The 18,954-nt window shown below is 37.2% G+C and overlaps 1 protein-coding gene and 5 non-coding genes across 6 annotated transcripts; 5 read left to right on the top strand and 1 right to left on the bottom strand.

The window, feature by feature from the left end:
* Positions 1-348: 348 nt before the first annotated feature.
* On the bottom strand, positions 349-6,554 carry LOC147845157 (uncharacterized). The gene is made up of 3 exons (XM_087247676.2): positions 6,548-6,554; positions 5,287-6,036; positions 349-938 (listed from the first exon to the last, which is right to left on the bottom strand). The coding sequence occupies exons 1-2, from the start codon at positions 6,552-6,554 to the stop codon at positions 5,294-5,296; spliced, it is 750 nt and encodes a 249-aa protein (XP_087103802.1). The 3' UTR covers positions 349-938; positions 5,287-5,293.
* A 1,845-nt stretch (positions 6,555-8,399) lies between these two features.
* trnap-agg (transfer RNA proline (anticodon AGG)) lies at positions 8,400-8,471 on the top strand. The gene has a single exon. It is a non-coding gene; the product is annotated as a tRNA-Pro (tRNA).
* Positions 8,472-8,771: 300 nt separating this feature from the next.
* Positions 8,772-8,843, top strand: trnap-cgg (transfer RNA proline (anticodon CGG)). The gene has a single exon. It is a non-coding gene; the product is annotated as a tRNA-Pro (tRNA).
* Positions 8,844-10,166: 1,323 nt separating this feature from the next.
* On the top strand, positions 10,167-10,238 carry trnap-ugg (transfer RNA proline (anticodon UGG)). The gene has a single exon. It is a non-coding gene; the product is annotated as a tRNA-Pro (tRNA).
* Positions 10,239-11,189: 951 nt separating this feature from the next.
* Positions 11,190-11,261, top strand: trnap-agg (transfer RNA proline (anticodon AGG)). The gene has a single exon. It is a non-coding gene; the product is annotated as a tRNA-Pro (tRNA).
* A 409-nt stretch (positions 11,262-11,670) lies between these two features.
* trnap-cgg (transfer RNA proline (anticodon CGG)) lies at positions 11,671-11,742 on the top strand. The gene has a single exon. It is a non-coding gene; the product is annotated as a tRNA-Pro (tRNA).
* Positions 11,743-18,954: the final 7,212 nt, after the last annotated feature.

The following is an 18,954-nucleotide window of genomic DNA, read 5'->3' as shown; positions in this document are numbered from 1 at the left end:
AAACAGACCTTAAACGCACTGGCTTTTGCATTGGCATTCAATTCGCCGGAAGCGCTTAACCCAGGTTACTGGAAAATTAAGAGTCCTATTAGCATGCTTCGGCATAGACCCCGTAGTGATAGTGATTTCGAAAGTAATAAATTGCTTTGTAAACATTATAATTAACATTTCATGAGTCTCCCCTTGCAGTAAGTTGAGAAATTATTTGTTTATAATTAATTTTAAACATATTACATGATAAGTTAGTTTTATACAGAGTCATGTTGTACACAACCATTTTTGGGCTTGCTGCATAACAAATATCAAACATTTTTAACAATTTATAAAATTAATCACTTGCATCATGTATTCAATTCAATTCAATTCAGCTTTATTTGTATAGCGCTTTTACAATGTAGATTTTGTCAAAGCAGCTTCACATAAATGGTCATAGTAACTGGAACAGTGTGGTTCAGTAACTGGAACAGTGTGGTTCAGGTTTTAGTGTTTAAGTTCAGTTCAGTTCAGTTTAGCTCAGTTCAGTGTGATTTAATCATTACTGAGAGTTCAAACACTGAAGAGCAAATTCATCGATGCATAGCTCTACCAATCCTGAACCATGCGAGGCAGTGGCGACAGCGGAGAGGGAAAAAAAACTTCACCTGATGGGAGTGAAGAAAAAAAACCTTGAGAGAACCAGACTCAGTTGGGCACGACCATTTTAATTTCTCCGCTGGCCAAAAGTCTTGTGCAGAACTTCATTCGCCGTGGTTTATGCTGGAAGATGGCCTCAATGGAGACTGGTCTGTCCCTGGAGCGTCGCTGGAATCAGACACATGTTCTCCACTCCCCACGACCATCAGCGCAGCAGCAGCTCAGGATATGGCCTGGTCCCGGATATGGAATCCTTGGGATCATCACGTCGCTGGTCTTGGATCCAATCAGTGACTCCGCCTAATCTGATGACCTCGGGATGAGTATCCCCAGGTGAAAATAGAGAATAAAGAGAATAATTAGCGTAGCTGCTGTTCATAGTGTATATAAGCAAGATGCAGAAGCCAGTGTGGAACCCGCTAGGTGATGCATTGAGTGTATGCTTTACTAAACAGATAGGTCTTTAATCTAGTTTTGAACTGGGAGAGTGTGTCTGAGCCTCGGACGTTATCAGGAAGGCTATTCCAGAGTGTAGGAGCCATGAAAGAGAAGGCTCGACCTCCTTTACTTGATTTTGCTATTCTAGGTACTACCAGAAGCCCTGAATTTTGAGATCTTAAAGAGCGAGTTGGTTTGTAGCGAGACAGAAGGTTGGTTAGATAAACAGGAGCTAGATTATTTAGAGCTTTATAGGTGAGAAGTAATATTTTAAATTCAATACGAAACTTAACAGGCAGCCAGTGTAAGGAGGATAAAATTGGGGTTATATGATCATATTTTCTAGACCTGGTCAGAACTCTGGCTGCTGCAATTTGTACTAATTGAAGTTTGTTAATAGAGGATGCTGGGCAGCCAGCAAATAGAGCATTACAGTAATCCAGTCTCGAAGTCATAAAAGCATGGACTAGCTTTTCTGCATCTGAGATGGATAGCATATTTCGTAATTTAGCGATATTTCTCAGATGAAAGAAGGCAGTTTTTGTGACATGGGATATATGGTTTTTAAAAGTTAGATTGCTGTCTAATATGACACCCACATCTTTTATAGTAGAGCTAAAGCTAACTTTGTATCCCTCTAATTGTAAATTGAGTTGCGAGATCTGCTGTGTGCAAGATTTAGGCCCAATAAGTAATAATTCTGTTTTGTCGGAGTTTAAGAGAAGAAAATTGTTGGTCATCCAGTCTTTGATGTCTTTGATACACTCAGTTAGTTTAGAAAGTTCAGACGTCTCGTCAGGTTTAGTTGAAATATATAATTGAGTATCATCTGCATAGCAGTGAAAGCTGATCCCATGTGTTCTAATAATGTCTCCCAGAGGTAGCATGTAAATTGTAAACAGTAAAGGGCCTAAAACTGATCCTTGAGGCACCCCATACTTTACTGGGCAGATTTGTGAAGGCTGTCCATTAAGATTCACAAACTGGTAGCGGTCAGTTAAGTATGACTTAAACCATTGTAGAGCCAGTCCCTGGACACCTGTAGACTTTAAGCGATTTATGAGGATATTGTGGTCAATGGTATCAAATGCCGCACTAAGATCGAGTAAAACTAATAGCGAGACGCACCCTCGGTCAGCAGCTAAGAGTAAATCGTTGGTTATTTTCACTAAGGCGGTTTCTGTACTGTGGTGAGCCCTGAAACCTGACTGAAACACTTCAAAAATATTGTTCGTCTGCAGAAAAGAGCATAATTGAGTGGAAACAACTTTTTCTAGTATTTTAGACATAAATGGAAGATTTGAAATAGGCCTATAGTTAGCTAAGTTGTTAGTGTCTAGTTGCGGTTTCTTAATAATAGGCTTAATAACAGCTAGCTTGTAAGAGTTTGGAACATGGCCTATAGATAAAGAAGAGTTGATAATGTTAAGAAGAGGTTCTCCTATAGCAGGTAGCAGCTCTTTCAGTAATTTTGTTGGAATTGAGTCCAGCATACACGTAGCTGGTTTAGAGCTATTTATAATTTTTACTAACCCTTCGTGTTCTATGATTTTGAAGCAGTGTAGGTTATTATTATGATTCAATGAAATATTTACAGGATTTGGAGTATAAGCCAGTGCAGAAAGTTTGGCATCTCCTATTTTCCGTCTAAAGCCTTCTATTTTATCACTGAAAAAATTCATGAAGTCATCACTACTAGTTTGCGGTGGAGTAGTTTGTTCCAAGGATGACCGATTATTTGCTAATTTAGAGATGGTGTTAAATAAAAATCTAGGATTGTTATGATTATTTTCTATCAGTTTGCGCAGGTGCTCAGTCCTGGCAGATTTTAGAGCCCTCCTATAGCTGGACATACTGTTTTTGTACGCAATTCTAAAGACCTCTAAATTAGTTTTTTTCCATTTACGTTGCTGTACGGGCGCGGGTTGCTGTTTTGAGCGCACGAGTATGACTATTATACCATGGTATAGTTTTAATCTCTCTAGCCTTTTTTAATTTGATGGGTGCCACAGTATTTAGTGTGCTAGTAAAGATGGCATACATACTGCTGGTTACTACATCAAGATCATTTGAGTTTGCGGGTGCATTACGAAATAGAGAGAGATCAGGTAAGTTATTTATAAATTCATCTTTAGTTGACGGAACAATAGTTCTACTAGGGCGGAGTATTGGAGCGGGTTTGCTGATTTCAGGTAAACACAGCTTATATAGTAAGAGGTAGTGATCTGTAATATCATCACTTTGTGGTATAATGTCTACGTCAATAACCTTGATTCCATAAGACAGAATTAGATCTAATGTATGCTTTAAGCGATGGGTTGGACCCACAACGTTTTGCTTTATCCCAAGTGAGTGTATTAAATCCATAAACGCGAGCCCTAATGTATCGTTAGTGTCACCTATGTGGATGTTAAAGTCACCTACAATTAGCATTTTATCAGTTTTGACTAGTAAGTCAGAAATAAAATCAGAAAATTATTTTAGAAAATTGACATAGGGTCCTGGGGGTCTATATATGGTGATTAAAGCGAGAGATAACATAGGTTTTTGCATAGTATCTGAAAGCTGAACATTAAGCGATAATACTTCAAAGGAGCTAAACATAAGTCCTTTTCTCTAATTAATATTAAGGAAATCACTAAAGATTGATGCAACTCCACCACCACGACCAGTTTGACGAGCCTCATGTTTATATAAGAATCCTGGAGGAGTTGCTTCATTTAAGCTAATATAGTCATTTTGTTTCAGCCAGGTTTCAGTGAGACAGAGTGCATTAAGATTGTTTTCTGTTATTATTTCATTAATGATAAGTGCTTTAGGTGCAAGTGACCAGGGGCCTCATGTATCAACGCTGCGTACGCACAAAAACTTTGCGTACGCCAGGTTTCACGCTCAGAATCGCTCACGTTTGGATTTACTAACAATGAACTGAACGTGGGAATGTGCACAGCTTCACGGCAGCTTTCTGGCAGGCGTACGCACATTTTTTGTGCGTGTCTGTTTTATTTCCATTGGCGACTCCTAGAGGCAGTTGTGTTAAATTCCTCTTTACAAAGTGGCTGAGCCTTGCAATGGCAGCTGTATGAGACGGGTTCAGCAGGTATATAAGGTTTCCATACCATACATTTGACCAGCTAAACATTAAAGCACAATTTGCAGCAGTCGCCTGTTTTCCCAATGTAATCTGAGCTATCTACCACACGCACATTGCTATAAAGACACTATCTGAAGATAAATTTGCATGCATGAATCAGAAACATTTCCATTCAATAAATGTGCAAATAAAATATGATGCTTATTGATATGAACTTATTGATGATTCCTACTTGTCTTTCTCGCGATAAATAGTTGGCAAAATCTGATATGTAGTGGGGGAAAAAACAAGAAAGAGTTCATCAGATGCTGGATTCGAGCCAAGTTCATGCTCAAATGTATCAATTCATGATCACATGCGTCTTACGAGTAGCACCACTGAGACTGTTGAACGTCCTGCAACATTTTACAGATATAAACCACACTATTTCTTTTTTTTAACGCACTCAGTGCGATGTTCAGACCCAACTGTGTTGACCGCATCAGCTAAACTCTCCCACTCTATTTTTTTCTTTTGTTGTTAATTCCGGAGAACAAACTTGCAAATAACACCGCTTTTCTCCGGTCTACCTCCGAAAGCAGCACCTCCAATTCACATTCTGTTCAAAGTTTCTCTTTTTGCTTGATTTTGACATTGCTTTTTCGTTGGGTTTTGCCAGTAGCATAGTCATTAGCATATTCATTCGGGGGAGGAGGCAGGGAGGGGTTTTGTGCTCGTGCATGTTGCGCTCAGTTTCACGTTCATTCAGATGTACAAAAGAATATGCGTGAGATTCGGCGTACGCAGTGTTTCATACATCTGAATATTTTTCTGCATATGCACATTTACAGCTTTGTGCGTACGCAATGTTTTAGTAAGATTTCCACGCAAGTATTCGTACATGAGGCCCCTGATGTTTAGGAGACCAAGCCTTACGAAATTTGTATTTTCACTTTCTACTGGTTTTTCTGGTTTGATTCTTAATAGATTTTTTCTGGAGCACACAGTACGTTTATTTCTTAATCTAATAATACGAGGAAGAGACACAGTCTCTATAGGATTTGCAAGATATGCGTTACTGATGTTTAAGTGGGACGAACAAGAGTCTAGGTGGCTATAATGTGAATTTTGTGAATTTTTACCTGCTAGTCAGATGGTGCGAAGTAATCTGGAGATGTTGTCCGACAGGAGTTCAGCTCCGGCTCGACTGGGGTGCAGGCCGTCAGCACGGAAGAGCCTAGGACGCTCCCAGAAAAGATTCCAGTTATTAGCAAAGAGCAATTTCTGTTCTTTACACCATGTTATTAGCCATTCATTCAGAGCTAAAAGTCTACTGAACCTTTCATTTCCTCGGCGGTAGGTAGGAAGCAGCCCTGAAACGATGATCTGCGTGGCGGGCGAGGTGCGTCGAACCGCCTCGATCAGGCTCCTGAAGTCCTTCTTCAGGATCTCCGACTGCCTGAGCCCGGTATTGTTTGTCCCAATGTGGAGGACAACGGCACCAGGGCTCTCGGCAGCACCCAGGATGGTTGGAATCTGTGTAGAAATATTTCTCACACGGGCACCAGGAAAGCAGAAAGTACGTACTTTATTACCTTTTGAGGAGGCGGCACGGACGTGACGAACAATCGAGTCACCGATGATGGCCACATCGGGATCCGACTCGTGGAGAGGGGAGAAGCGGTTCTCGGTGGAGATCTCGAAAACGTGAGGAGGAGACGTTCTGCCCCAGGATCTGGCAAGCACCTTACGCGGCTGCACCCAGGCGCCGTGGTAGCCGGGTGTCGGCGTGAACGACGCCTGGCCAAGCCGCGCCCCGGGTGCGCTGGGCCTGGACAGAGAAGGACGCGGGTTGAGGTAGAGGGAATGATGTGGTTGTAATTTCCACGTACCTTAGATGATGAGACGGCCTTAGCGTTAGGCACAACAAGCAGTTGTTCCTGCAGCCGCGTCCACCTCATCAGATGTGCCCGGATCTGGGACTCCACTTCTTCCAGCTCCAGCTCCAACGCCTCCATCGATGCTTCTTCTCCACACAAGGACAGAGACGCAAGCGACATTTTACGGGGTAAAGAGCAAAGCCAGTATGTCAAAAGTGTATGGTAAAAGAGGTTGGTAGCTTTAGCTGACCAGCGGCGCTAGCAGGCTAAATCTACAAACAACAGGCAGATGCTCGAGGGACAGACCGTTTTAAAGCAGTTTTGTTTGTATAAATGTATTAAGGGTTTGTTCACCCTAAGTAGGAGAGAAAAATAGTTAGCGAATGAGGAAGAATTTTATGATTAAGATTTAAATTGCGAGTAAATAGCGAGTCCAAACTTCAAGAAAACGCAGTAGGCGACCGAACGGAGACAGTGACGTCAGTGACGTCACTCGAGCCCTTGCAGGTGTACTGTGTTTTACAGGGCATTATGTCTTTCATAAAAACGTCTTTCAAAGAATTCCAATTTGTCAGCAGATAGTGTTGCCACATAAAATATTTCTTGCATAGTGGCTTGGTGGTCTAGGAGTATGATTCTCGTTCATGCCATGAGAAATCCTAGGTTCCAATTTCAGTTGAACCCTTACAGTTGTCTTTTGTTTTGTATGGGCGTTGTGGCTTACACGGAGGCCTTTTTTCTGAGAATGCCGGTTTGTCAGCAGATAGTGTTGCCATGTAAAGTGGCTGTTTTGCAGTTGCTCGTTGGTCTACGGGCTTGATTCTCGCATAAGGTGCGAGAGGTCCCGTTTTCAAAGCCTGGACGAACCATTGCAGAAGTCCCGGGTCCAAATGAAGCAAAAGCCCTTCTTCAATGTTTGTAAGATAAGGACTTCTGACCATCTGTTGCTTCTGATGTCTTGTGAAATAATCAAGCTTTTGTGGCTCGTTGGTCTAGGGGTATGATTCTCGCTTAGGGTGCGAGAGGTCCCGGGTTCACATCCCGGACGAGCCCTTGCATTTATTCTTTTGTTTTACAGGGCTTTATGGCTTTCATAAAAAACGTTTTTCGAAGAATTCCAGGTTGTCAGCAGATAGTGTCGGCACATAAAACATTTCTTTGCTTAGTGGCTTGGTTGTCTAGGAGTATGCTTTTCGTTCATGCCGTGAGAAATCCCAGATTCAAATTTCGGTTGAGCCCTTACAGTTGTCTGCTGTTTTGTAAGGGCATTGTGGCTTACACAGAGGCCTTTTTTCTGAGAATGCCAGTTCGTCAGCAGATAGTGTTGCCATATAAAGTTATTGTTTTGCAGTGGCTCGTTGGTCTAGGGGTATGATTCTTGCTTCGGGTGTGAGAGGTCCCGGCTTCAAATCCCAGACGAGCCCTTGCAGGTGTCATGTGTTTTACAGGGCACTATGTCTTTCATTAAAATGTCTTTCGAAGAATTCCAGTTTGTCAGCAGATAGTGTTGCCACCTAAAACATTCCTTTGCAAAGTGGCTTGCTGGTCTAGGCGTATGATTTTCGTTCATGCAATGAGAATTCCCAGATTCAAATTTCGGTTAAGCCCTTACAGTTGTCTGCTGTTTTGTAAGGTCGTTGTGGCTTACACAGAGGCCTTTTTTCTGAGAATGCCAGTTTGTCAGCAGATAGTGTTGCCATATAAAGTTGCTGTTTTGCAGTGGCTCGGTGGTCTAGGGGTATGACTCTCACTTATGGTGCCCTTGATTCGTTAGAGAAAGATTTCTGACTATCTGACGCCTTGTGAAGTTGTCTCGATTTAGTGGCTCATTGGTCTATGGGTATGATTCTCGCTTCGGTTGCGAGAGGACCCGGGTTCAATACACGCATGAGCCCTTGTAGGTGTACTGTGTTTTACAGGGCATTATGTCTTTCGTAAAAACGTCTTTCAAAGAATTCCAATTTGTCAGCAGATAGTGTCGCCACATAAAATATTTCTTGCATAGTGGCTTGCTGGTCTAGGAGTATGATTCTCGTTCATGCCATGAGAAATCCTAGGTTCAAATTTCAGTTGAACCCTTACAGTTGTCTTTTGTTTTGTAAGGGCGTTGTGGCTTACACAAGGGTCTTTTTTCTGAGAATGCCAGTTTGTCTGCAGATAGTGTTGCCATGTAAAGTGGCTGTTTTGCAGTTGCTCGTTGGTCTACGGGCTTGATTCTCGCATAAGGTGCGAGAGGTCCTGTTTTCAAAGCCTGGACGAACCATTGCAGAAGTCCCGGGTCCAAATGAAGCAAAAGCCCTGCTTCAATGTTTGTAAGATAAGGATTTCTGACCATCTGTTGCTTCTGATGTCTTGTGAAATATTCAAGCTTTTGTGGCTCGTTGGTCTAGGGGTATGATTCTCGCTTAGGGTGCGGGAGGTCCCGGGTTCAAATCCCGGACGAGCCCTTGCAATTGATCTGTTGTTTTACTGGGCTTTATGGCTTTCATAAAAAAACAATTTTCGAAGAATTCCAGTTTGTCAGCAGATAGCGTCGGCACATAAAACATTCCTTTGCATAGTGGTTTGGTTGTCTAGGAGTATGCTTTTCGTTCATGCCGTGAGAAATCCCAGATTCAAATTTCGGTTTAGCCCTTACAGTTGTCTGCTGTTTTGTAAGGGCATTGTGGCTTACACAGAGGCCTTTTTTCTGAGAATGCCAGTTCGTCAGCAGATAGTGTTGCCATATAAAGTTATTGTTTTGCAGTGGCTCGTTGGTCTAGGGGTATGATTCTCGCTTCGGGTGTGAGAGGTCCCGGGTTCAAATCCCGGACGAGCCCTTGCAGGTGTCATGTGTTTTACAGGGCACTATGTCTTTCATTAAAATGTCTTTCGAAGAATTCCAGTTTGTCAGCCGATACTGTCGCCACCTAAAACATTCCTTTGCATAGTGGCTTGCTGGTCTAGGCGTATGATTTTCGTTCATGCAATGAGAAATCCCAGATTCAAATTTCGGTTGAGCCCTTACAGTTGTCTGCTGTTTTGTAAGGTCGTTGTGGCTTACACAGAGGCCTTTTTTCTGAGAATGCCAGTTTGTCAGCAGATAGTGTTGCCATATAAAGTTGCTGTTTTGCAGTGGCTCGGTGGTCTAGGGGTATGACTCTCACTTAAGGTGCCCTTGATTCGTTAGAGAAAGATTTCTGACTATCTGACGCCTTGTGAAGTTGTCTCGATTTAGTGGCTCATTGGTCTATGGGTATAATTCTCGCTTCGGTTGTGAGAGGACCCAGGTTCAATACACGGATGAGCCCTTGTAGGTGTACTGTGATTTACAGGGCATTATGTCTTTCATAAAAACGTCTTTCAAAGAATTCCAATTTGTCAGCAGATAGTGTTGCCACATAAAATATTTCTTGCATAGTGGCTTGCTGGTCTAGGAGTATGATTCTCGTTCATGCCATGAGAAATCCTAGGTTCCAATTTCAGTTGAACACTTACAGTTGTCTTTTGTTTTGTATGGGCGTTGTGGCTTACACAGAGGCCTTTTTTCTGAGAATGCCGGTTTGTCAGCAGATAGTGTTGCCATGTAAAGTGGCTGTTTTGCAGTTGCTCGTTGGTCTACGGGCTTGATTCTCGCATAAGGTGCGAGAGGTCCTGTTTTCAAAGCCTGGACGAACCATTGCAGAAGTCCCGGGTCCAAATGAAGCAAAAGCCCTGCTTCAATGTTTGTAAGATAAGGATTTCTGACCATCTGTTGCTTCTGATGTCTTGTGAAATATTCAAGCTTTTGTGGCTCGTTGGTCTAGGGGTATGATTCTCGCTTAGGGTGCGGGAGGTCCCGGGATCAAATCCCAGACGAGACCTTGCAATTGATCTGTTGTTTTACTGGGCTTTATGGCTTTCATAAAAAAACAATTTTCGAAGAATTCCAGTTTGTCAGCAGATAGCGTCGGCACATAAAACATTCCTTTGCATAGTGGTTTGGTTGTCTAGGAGTATGCTTTTCGTTCATGCCGTGAGAAATCCCAGATTCAAATTTCGGTTGAGCCCTTACAGTTGTCTGCTGTTTTGTAAGGGCATTGTGGCTTACACAGAGGCCTTTTTTCTGAGAATGCCAGTTCGTCAGCAGATAGTGTTGCCTTATAAAGTTATTGTATTGCAGTGGCTCGTTGGTCTAGGGGAATGATTCTCGCTTCGGGTGTGAGAGGTCCCGGGTTCAAATCCCGGACGAGCCCTTGCAGGTGTCATGTGTTTTACAGGGCACTATGTCTTTCATTAAAATGTCTTTCGAAGAATTCCAGTTTGTCAGCAGATAGTGTCGCCACCTAAAACATTCCTTTGCATAGTGGCTTGCTGGTCTAGGCGTATGATTTTCATTCATGCAATGAGAAATCCCAGATTCAAATTTCGGTTGAGCCCTTACAGTTGTCTGCTGTTTTGTAAGGTCGTTGTGGCTTACACAGAGGCCTTTTTTCTGAGAAAGCCAGTTTGTCAGCAGATAGTGTTGCCATATAAAGTTGCTGTTTTGCAGTGGCTCGGTGGTCTAGGGGTATGACTCTCACTTAAGTTGCCCTTGATTCGTTAGAGAAAGATTTCTGACTATCTGACGCCTTGTGAAGTTGTCTCGATTCAGTGACTCATTGGTCTATGGGTATGATTCTTGCTTCGGTTGCGAGAGGACCCGGGTTCAATACACGGATGAGCCCTTGTAGGTGTACTGTGTTTTACAGGGCATTATGTCTTTCGTAAAATCGTCTTTCAAAGAATTCCAATTTGTCAGCAGATAGTGTCGCCACATAAAATATTTCTTGCATAGTGGCTTGCTGGTCTAGGAGTATGATTCTCGTTCATGCCATGAGAAATCCTAGGTTCAAATTTCAGTTGAACCCTTACAGTTGTCTTTTGTTTTGTAAGGGCGTTGTGGCTTACACAGAGGCCTTTTTTCTGAGAATGCCAGTTTGTCAGCAGATAGTGTTGCCATGTAAAGTGGCTGTTTTGCAGTTGCTCGTTGGTCTACGGGCTTGATTCTCGCATAAGGTGCGAGAGGTCCTGTTTTCAAAGCCTGGACGAACCATTGCAGAAGTCCCGGGTCCAAATGAAGCAAAAGCCCTTCTTCAATGTTTGTAAGTTAAGGACTTCTGACCATCTGTTGCTTCTGATGTCTTGTGAAATAATCAAGCTTTTGTGGCTTGTTGGTCTAGGGGTATGATTCTCGCTTAGGGTGCGAGAGGTCCCGGGTTCAAATCCCGGACGAGCCCTTGCATTTATTCTTTTGTTTTACAGGGCTTTATGGCTTTCATAAAAAACGTTTTTCGAAGAATTCCAGGTTGTCAGCAGATAGTGTCGGCACATAAAACATTTCTTTGCTTAGTGGCTTGGTTGTCTAGGAGTATGATTCTCGTTCATGCCATGAGAAATCCCAGATTCAAATTTCAGTTGAGCCCTTACAGTTTCTGCTGTTTTGTAAGGGCGTTGTGGCTTACACAGAGGCCTTTTTTCTGAGAATCCCAGTTCGTCAGCAGATAGTGTTGCCATATAAAGTTACTGTTTTGCAGTGGCTCGTTGGTCAAGGGGTATGATTCTCGCTTAGGGTGCCCTTGATTTGTTAGAGAAAGTTTTCTGACTATCTGATGCTTCTGAGGCCATGTGAAATTCTCCCAATTTAGTGGCTCGTTGGTCTAGGGGTATGATTCTTGCTTCGGGTGTGAGAGGTCCCGGGTTCAAATCCCGGACGAGCCCTTGCAGGTGTCATGTGTTTTACAGGGCACTATGTCTTTCATTAAAATGTCTTTCGAAGAATTCCAGTTTGTCAGCAGATAGTGTCGCCACATAAAACATTCCTTTGCATAGTGGCTTGCTGGTCTAGGCGTATGATTTTCGTTCATGCAATGAGAAATCACAGATTCAAATTTCGGTTGAGCCCTTACAGTTGTCTGCTGTTTTGTAAGGGCGTTTTTTGTAAGGGTGTTTTGTAAGAGGCCTTTTTTTCTGAGAATGCCAGTTCGTCAGCAGATAGTGTTGCCTTGTAAAGTTGCTTTCTGAGTGAACTATGCTTTTAAGCCAGGGGTCACCAAACCTGTTCCTGGAGGTCTTAAAATGACAACCAAAGAGTTTGTTTCCAGTTTTTTCCAGTTGTTTACACACAATTTCTGAAAGCATGTTTCATATTGTCAGAACTCTACACACAAATCCCAAAACACACACACACATTGGGCAAAACTCTTCAATTCTTCTGCAAAATGAAACTATACGTTCAAAACAATGTGATTTCTTCTCAAAATGGTATTTTGTTTTCAAATGACACACACAAGCCATCACATTAACAGACATTCATAAGATAAGTTAAACACTAATGTGCTTAATGTAAAACACTATGACGACTTCTTCTCTATTCATCATAATGACTTTCTGTTAGCCTTTTTCAGTTCAGTGTTACACTTACTACAGACAGTACATAGACCTACAGAAGTGCATTGTAAAATTTTTCTGAAAATTGTTTTTATACAAAACAAACAAATACCGAATATATTTTACTGTATTTTCCCCACAAAAACAGCGTACAAAGTGTTGATCCCAACCAACACAAAGTTGCAGAAAATGTGGTCTACATATACCATCAACAGAAGTGTTTACTAAATACAGTTACAGAAAATACATAAATAAATAAATAAAAAAACAGCTATACTGCATTCTCTTTTCTGTTTTGGTGTGGCCAAGCAGTGGGGGAAATGTAACCTTGCATGACAAATCCAGCCATGAAAAGCATCAACTGCTATAGCTTGGAGAAGGGGTATAGGTGTGTTTGGATTTCGGTCATACACTTTTCATCTACAGGCAGGAAAAAAATCCTCAATAGGTTTGAGGAATGGAGATTATGGAGAGGGAGATAAACAACTAAAAACATGGGTGTGCAGTAAACTAGTTGTGAATCAGATGAGCTCTCAAATGTAATTCAATTTGACGCACTATCCCTTATGCCTCAAAGCTATACAGTTTTATAATTTATTTCATTAAGCTCTATGAAAAAAGCACACGCACCAACCTGAACTAAGGCGCTGCTGGGATTTGAGCCCAGGATCTCCTGTTTACACGACAGGCACTTTGACCAGCTAAGCCACAGCACCACAAAAATTAATTGTAAGAGACATTTGCCCGATAACAAAAATCGAAGAAGAAAAAAATACACAACAAAAACCAGCATGTCAGGATGCAGAAAATGCTGACCAGATGGATGTGGTCTTTTAGAGTCTGGATGATCATGTCTCAAACTTGACCGGTAACCTGGCCTCTGTTCAAGATCAAAGCAAAAAATGCATTAATTTTTTTTATTTAATCTATCCTTTATCATGTGTTAAGTGTTTTTTGGAACCTCCAGTTACATTACATCCAAACCCACTTTCAGCTCGGAAAATGGAAATCATTTAATCTAAGATAATGGAAAGCGCATTGGACTTCTTGGCTGTGAGCCGAGTCATTTAAAGGTTTTGGGTTCGAGTCCCACAAGAGTTGCAAGCTTTGCCCTTTTTCTTCACTGACTTAAGGTGTGGTGCGTTTCCAACATTTCAGGCATCTGTCCATCCCGTTTTGCTTTTTTCTTTCATTGTGCAGTGCAGGCTCAGATACTAGGGGTACTCTACAATAAAGCCGATGACTTAATTGAGCTGTTTTAAATAAGGAAGATTATAAAACAGTGTAGGGCCGAGTGGACTTGAGGAATGACTCGAAGGCAACCTGTGGTTTAGGGCAAAAGTGACTGCCATCTATTGTTAAGATCACGCATTTTGGATTTGTCATACAAGAGCCTCTTTATGCATGTGCAAAGTAACTGAGTAGAAAGCATAGTAAATTTTGCTTCACCCGCACTGTCTTAGATGAAACTGCATTTGGAAGTATCGTATCCAGAGGTTTTTTCTTTTAGTGTTAAGACTAACGGCTGTTTCACACCGCAAGCGCCAGCAGCGCGTGAGCAGAGCGTGTTTTTTCGGCGTCCATGTTAACAGATTAGAGCTTTCACAATGCACACAGTAGCAGCGCGTCAGAGCGAGGCGTGAGCGTCGCTGAAGCAGCAGTGCAGCGATAGTTTCGACGCCGGGTCTATTTTTGACGCGCTGCTCACGCTCAATTAAAGTGACAGTGCATTGATAATGACCAAAACACAATGAATGACAGTAAAAAGTAGCAATTTTACCCAATACATGCCTTAATAATGTCAACTGATTTATATATAGTCAATTGTAACCCAGGTTACTAGTGGGTAGTACACAGCAATAGAGCAAATAGAAACACCCTTATAAATATGAAAAAAAAAAAAACATTGGCAGAATACTCGATTAAATATTATATATTAAAATTATGTATTTATATAAATAATTCATAATAGAGTATTATACAGCATTCAAGGGAATAGTGCTTTAGAAGAACATCATCGTGCCTTAGACTATAGCAGCAGATCAGCTTTACAAACAATAACAAATCTCTGTCTGTTAGCTTGTGTTTACCATTGCTATGGTGATTCAGTGTTCGCAAGGGAATGCAGAGATGTAAGTTGTTATATTAATAACAGTAGAAGAACAGTAGAACATGGAGGTTTATTAATAGGGTATGTCCTATTAATAAATTTGTAGGACATGTAAGCTCGTATAAAGCAAATAGCCTAAATAAAGAGATGCATGGATTAATGTAAATAAATAAATCTTTTCATTATGGCATTGTTCAAAATGGCTTACCTGGCTTTTCCAGAGGTCCACCTGAGTTGTTTTACTGGTTTTCTAATATTGCAGACTGATGCTTTTAACTGTATTCTAAACAGAAGCTCACTCTGAATCTTTTTAGCAGATCGCTATTGTGGATTGTGCTGCACAGCCAACTTAAAAGGGACTGCATCAAAGGCAACCCAGGTGGCACATACTAAAAACAACAAGAACAAAAAGTATTTATAAAAAAGTAAGAATTTTTTTTTGGCACAGCAGGGTCTTTCTTCAGGGCTCGTTGGTCAAGGGGTATGATTCTCGCTTAGGATGCGAGAGGTCCTGGGTTCAATCCATGGATGAGCCCTACAGCTCAAAAAAGCAGTGGAACTTTGGCATTTCTACATTAATTGTAGCACATTTTGCTGTGACTTTAGTTAATGAACATTTAGTGGACTTCTAATTTAAATTAGTTTAACATGTACAATTATACAGACAAAACCGTCTGCTACCCTCAGGTAGATGGTTCCGCAGCATCTGGTTCCGCACCAGCCGGCTAAAGGAAAGTTTCTTCCCTCAGACTATCAGGCTGATGAACACTTAACACACAGGCTCTTCCATACCCTCACTGCACACCATCGATATGTAGCATGCACTGACCTTTAGCCAATCCATACTTGAAACAACACTGCCTACAACTATGTGGACACCTATTCATTGTACATATCGTTGTCAATTTCACATTGTCATTTTATTTGTGTTGTTTGTACTGTCGTTGTATTTGCACTGTCATTGTTTTTGCACTTTCTGTATTTTTTTACTGTTTGTACAGATAATTTTTCATGATTTTTGGTGAATTTATATGATTTTTGGTGATTTTTCAAGATTTTTTCATGATTTTTCAAGATTTTTTCATCTTTCATGATTTTTCGTGATTTTTCAAGTTTTTTCATTTTTCATGATTTTTTCATTTTTATGAATTTTCATGATTTTTCATGATTTTTTCATTTTTTAATGATTTTTCAAAAATCTTTCATTTTTCGTGATTTTTCATTATTTTTAAAAAAATTTCATTTTTCTTGATTTTTTTGTGATTTTCTTATTTTACGATTTTTAAAAAAATGTTCATTTTTTGTGATTTTTTGCGATTTTTCAAAAATTGTTCATATTTTGCGATTTTTCAAAAATTTTAATTTTTTGCGATTTTTCAAAAATTTTTCATTTTTTGCGATTTTTCAAAAATTTTCATATTTTGCGATTTTGCAAAAATTTTTCAGTTTTTGTGATTTTTCAAAAAAAAATTATATTTCACGATTTTTCAAAAAATTTTCATTTTTTGTGATTTTAAAAAATTTTCATATTTTGCGATTTTTCAAAAAAATTATATATTTTGCGATTTTTCAAAAAACTTCATGTTTTTCAAAAAATTTTCATGTTTTGCGATTTTTCAAAAAAATTATATATTTTGCGATTTTCCAAAAAATTTTCATGTTTTGCGATTTTTCAAAAAATTTTCATGTTTTTCGATTTTTCAAAAAAATTTTATATTTTGCGATTTTTCAAAAAATTGTAATATTTTGCGATTTTTAAAAAAATTTTCATGTTTTGCAATTTTTCAAAAAATTTTCATATTTTGGGATTTTTCAAAAATTTTATTTTTTGCAATTTTTCAAAAATTGTTCATATTTTGCGATTTTTCAAAAAATTTTCATATTTTGCGATTTTTCAAAAATTTTTCATTTTTTGTGATTTTTCAAAAAATTTTCATGTTTTGCGATTTTTCAAAAAAATTTCCATATTTTGCGATTTTTCAAAAAATTTTCATGTTTTGCCAATTTTCAAAAAATTTTCATTTTTTGCGATTTTTAAAAATGTTTTCATATTTTGCGATTTTTCAAAAAATTTTCATTTTTTGCGATTTTTCAAAAATTGTTCATATTTTGCGATTTTTCAAAAAATTTTCATTTTTTGTGATTTTTTGCGATTTTTCTAAAAATTTTCATGTTTTGCGATTTTTCAAAAAAATTTCATATTTTGCGATTTTTCAAAAAAAAATAATTTTTGTGATTTTTTGTGATTTTTCTAAAAATTTTCATGTTTTGCGATTTTTCAAAAAATTTTTATGTTTTGCGATTTTTCAAAAAAATTTCCATATTTTTAGATTTTTCAAAAAATTTTAATTTTTTGCGATTTTTCAAAATATTTTAATTTTTTGCAATTTTTCAAAAATTGTTCATATTTTGCGATTTTTAAAAAAAATTTCATATTTTTTAAAATTTTCATTTTTTGTGATTTTTCAAAAAATTTCCATATTTTGTGATTTTTCAAAAAATTTCAATTTTTTGCGATTTTTAAAAAAAATTTATATTTTGCGATTTTTCAAAAAATTTTCTTGTTTTGCGATTTTTCCAAAAACTTTTATTTTTGTGTTTTTTCAAAAAATTTTCATATTTTGCGATTTTTCAAAAAATTTTCATTTTTTGTAATTTTTTGCGATTTTTCAAAAAATTTTCATGTTTTGCCAATTTTCAAAAAATTTTCATTTTTTGCGATTTTTCAAAAATTTTTCATATTTTGCGATTTTTCAAAAAATTTTCATGTTTTGCGATTTTTCAAAAAAATTTCCATATTTTGCGATTTTTCAAAAAATTTAAATTTTTTGCGATTTTTCCAAAAACTTTTATTTTTGTGTTTTTTCAAAAAATTTTCATATTTTGCGATTTTTCAAAAAATTTTCATTTTTTGTAATTTTTTGCGATTTTTCAAAAAATTTTCATTTTTTGCGATTTTTCAAAAATTTTTCATATTTTGCGATTTTTCAAAAAATTTTCATTTTTTGCGATTTTTCAAAAATTGTTCATATTTTGCGATTTTTCTAAAAATTTTCATGTTTTGCGATTTTTCAAAAAAATTTCATATTTTGCGATTTTTCAAAAAAAAAATTTTTTTTTGTGATTTTTTGCGATTTTTCAAAAAATTTTCATGTTTTGCGATTTTTCAAAAAATTTTCATGTTTTGCGATTTTTCAAAAAAATTTCCATATTTTGCGATTTTTCAAAAAATTTTAATTTTTTGCAATTTTTCAAAAAATTTTAATTTTTTGCAATTTTTAAAAAATTGTTCATATTTTGCGATTTTTAAAAAAATTTTCATATTTTTTAAAATTTTCATTTTTTGTGATTTTTCAAAAAATTTCCATATTTTGTGATTTTTAAAAAAATTTCAATTTTTTGCGATTTTTCAAAAAATTTTATATTTTGCGATTTTTCAAAAATTTTTCTTGTTTTGCGATTTTTCCAAAAACTTTTATTTTTGTGTTTTTTCAAAAAATTTTCATATTTTGCGATTTTTCAAAAAATTTTCATTTTTTGTAATTTTTTGCGATTTTTCAAAAAATTTTCATGTTTTGCCAATTTTCAAAAAATTTTCATTTTTTGCGATTTTTCAAAAATTTTTCATATTTTGCGATTTTTCAAAAAATTTTCATGTTTTGCGATTTTTCAAAAAAATTTCCATATTTTGCGATTTTTCAAAAAATTTAAATTTTTTGCGATTTTTCCAAAAACTTTTATTTTTGTGTTTTTTCAAAAAATTTTCATATTTTGCGATTTTTCAAAAAATTTTCATTTTTTGTAATTTTTTGCGATTTTTCAAATAATTTTCATTTTTTGCGATTTTTCAAAAATTTTTCATATTTTGCGATTTTTCAAAAAATTTTCATTTTTTGCGATTTTTCAAAAATTGTTCATATTTTGCGATTTTTCTAAAAATTTTCATGTTTTGCGATTTTTCAAAAAAATTTCATATTTTGCGATTTTTCAAAAAAAAAATAATTTTTTGTGATTTTTTGCGATTTTTCAAAAAATTTTCATGTTTTGCGATTTTTCAAAAAATTTTCATGTTTTGCCATTTTTCAAAAAAATTTCCATATTTTGCGATTTTTCAAAAAATTTTAATTTTTTGCAATTTTTCAAAAAATTTTAATTTTTTGCAATTTTTAAAAAATTTTTCATATTTTGCGATTTTTAAAAAAAATTTCATATTTTTTAAAATTTTCATTTTTTGTGATTTTTCAAAAAATTTCCATATTTTGTGATTTTTAAAAAAATTTCAATTTTTTGCGATTTTTCAAAAAATTTTATATTTTGCGATTTTTCAAAAATTTTTCTTGTTTTGCGATTTTTCTAAAAACTTATTTTTGTGTTTTTTCAAAAAATTTTCATATTTTGCGATTTTTCAAAAAATTTTCATTTTTTGTAATTTT

Source organism: Danio rerio, chromosome 4 (genome assembly GCF_052040795.2).
Source record: "Danio rerio strain M-AB ecotype USA chromosome 4, GRCz13ab, whole genome shotgun sequence".
Taxonomy (NCBI): Eukaryota; Metazoa; Chordata; class Actinopteri; order Cypriniformes; family Danionidae; genus Danio; species Danio rerio.
The sequence above is the reverse complement of the archived record's forward strand: the minus strand, read 5'-3'. Positions and strand labels throughout refer to the sequence as shown.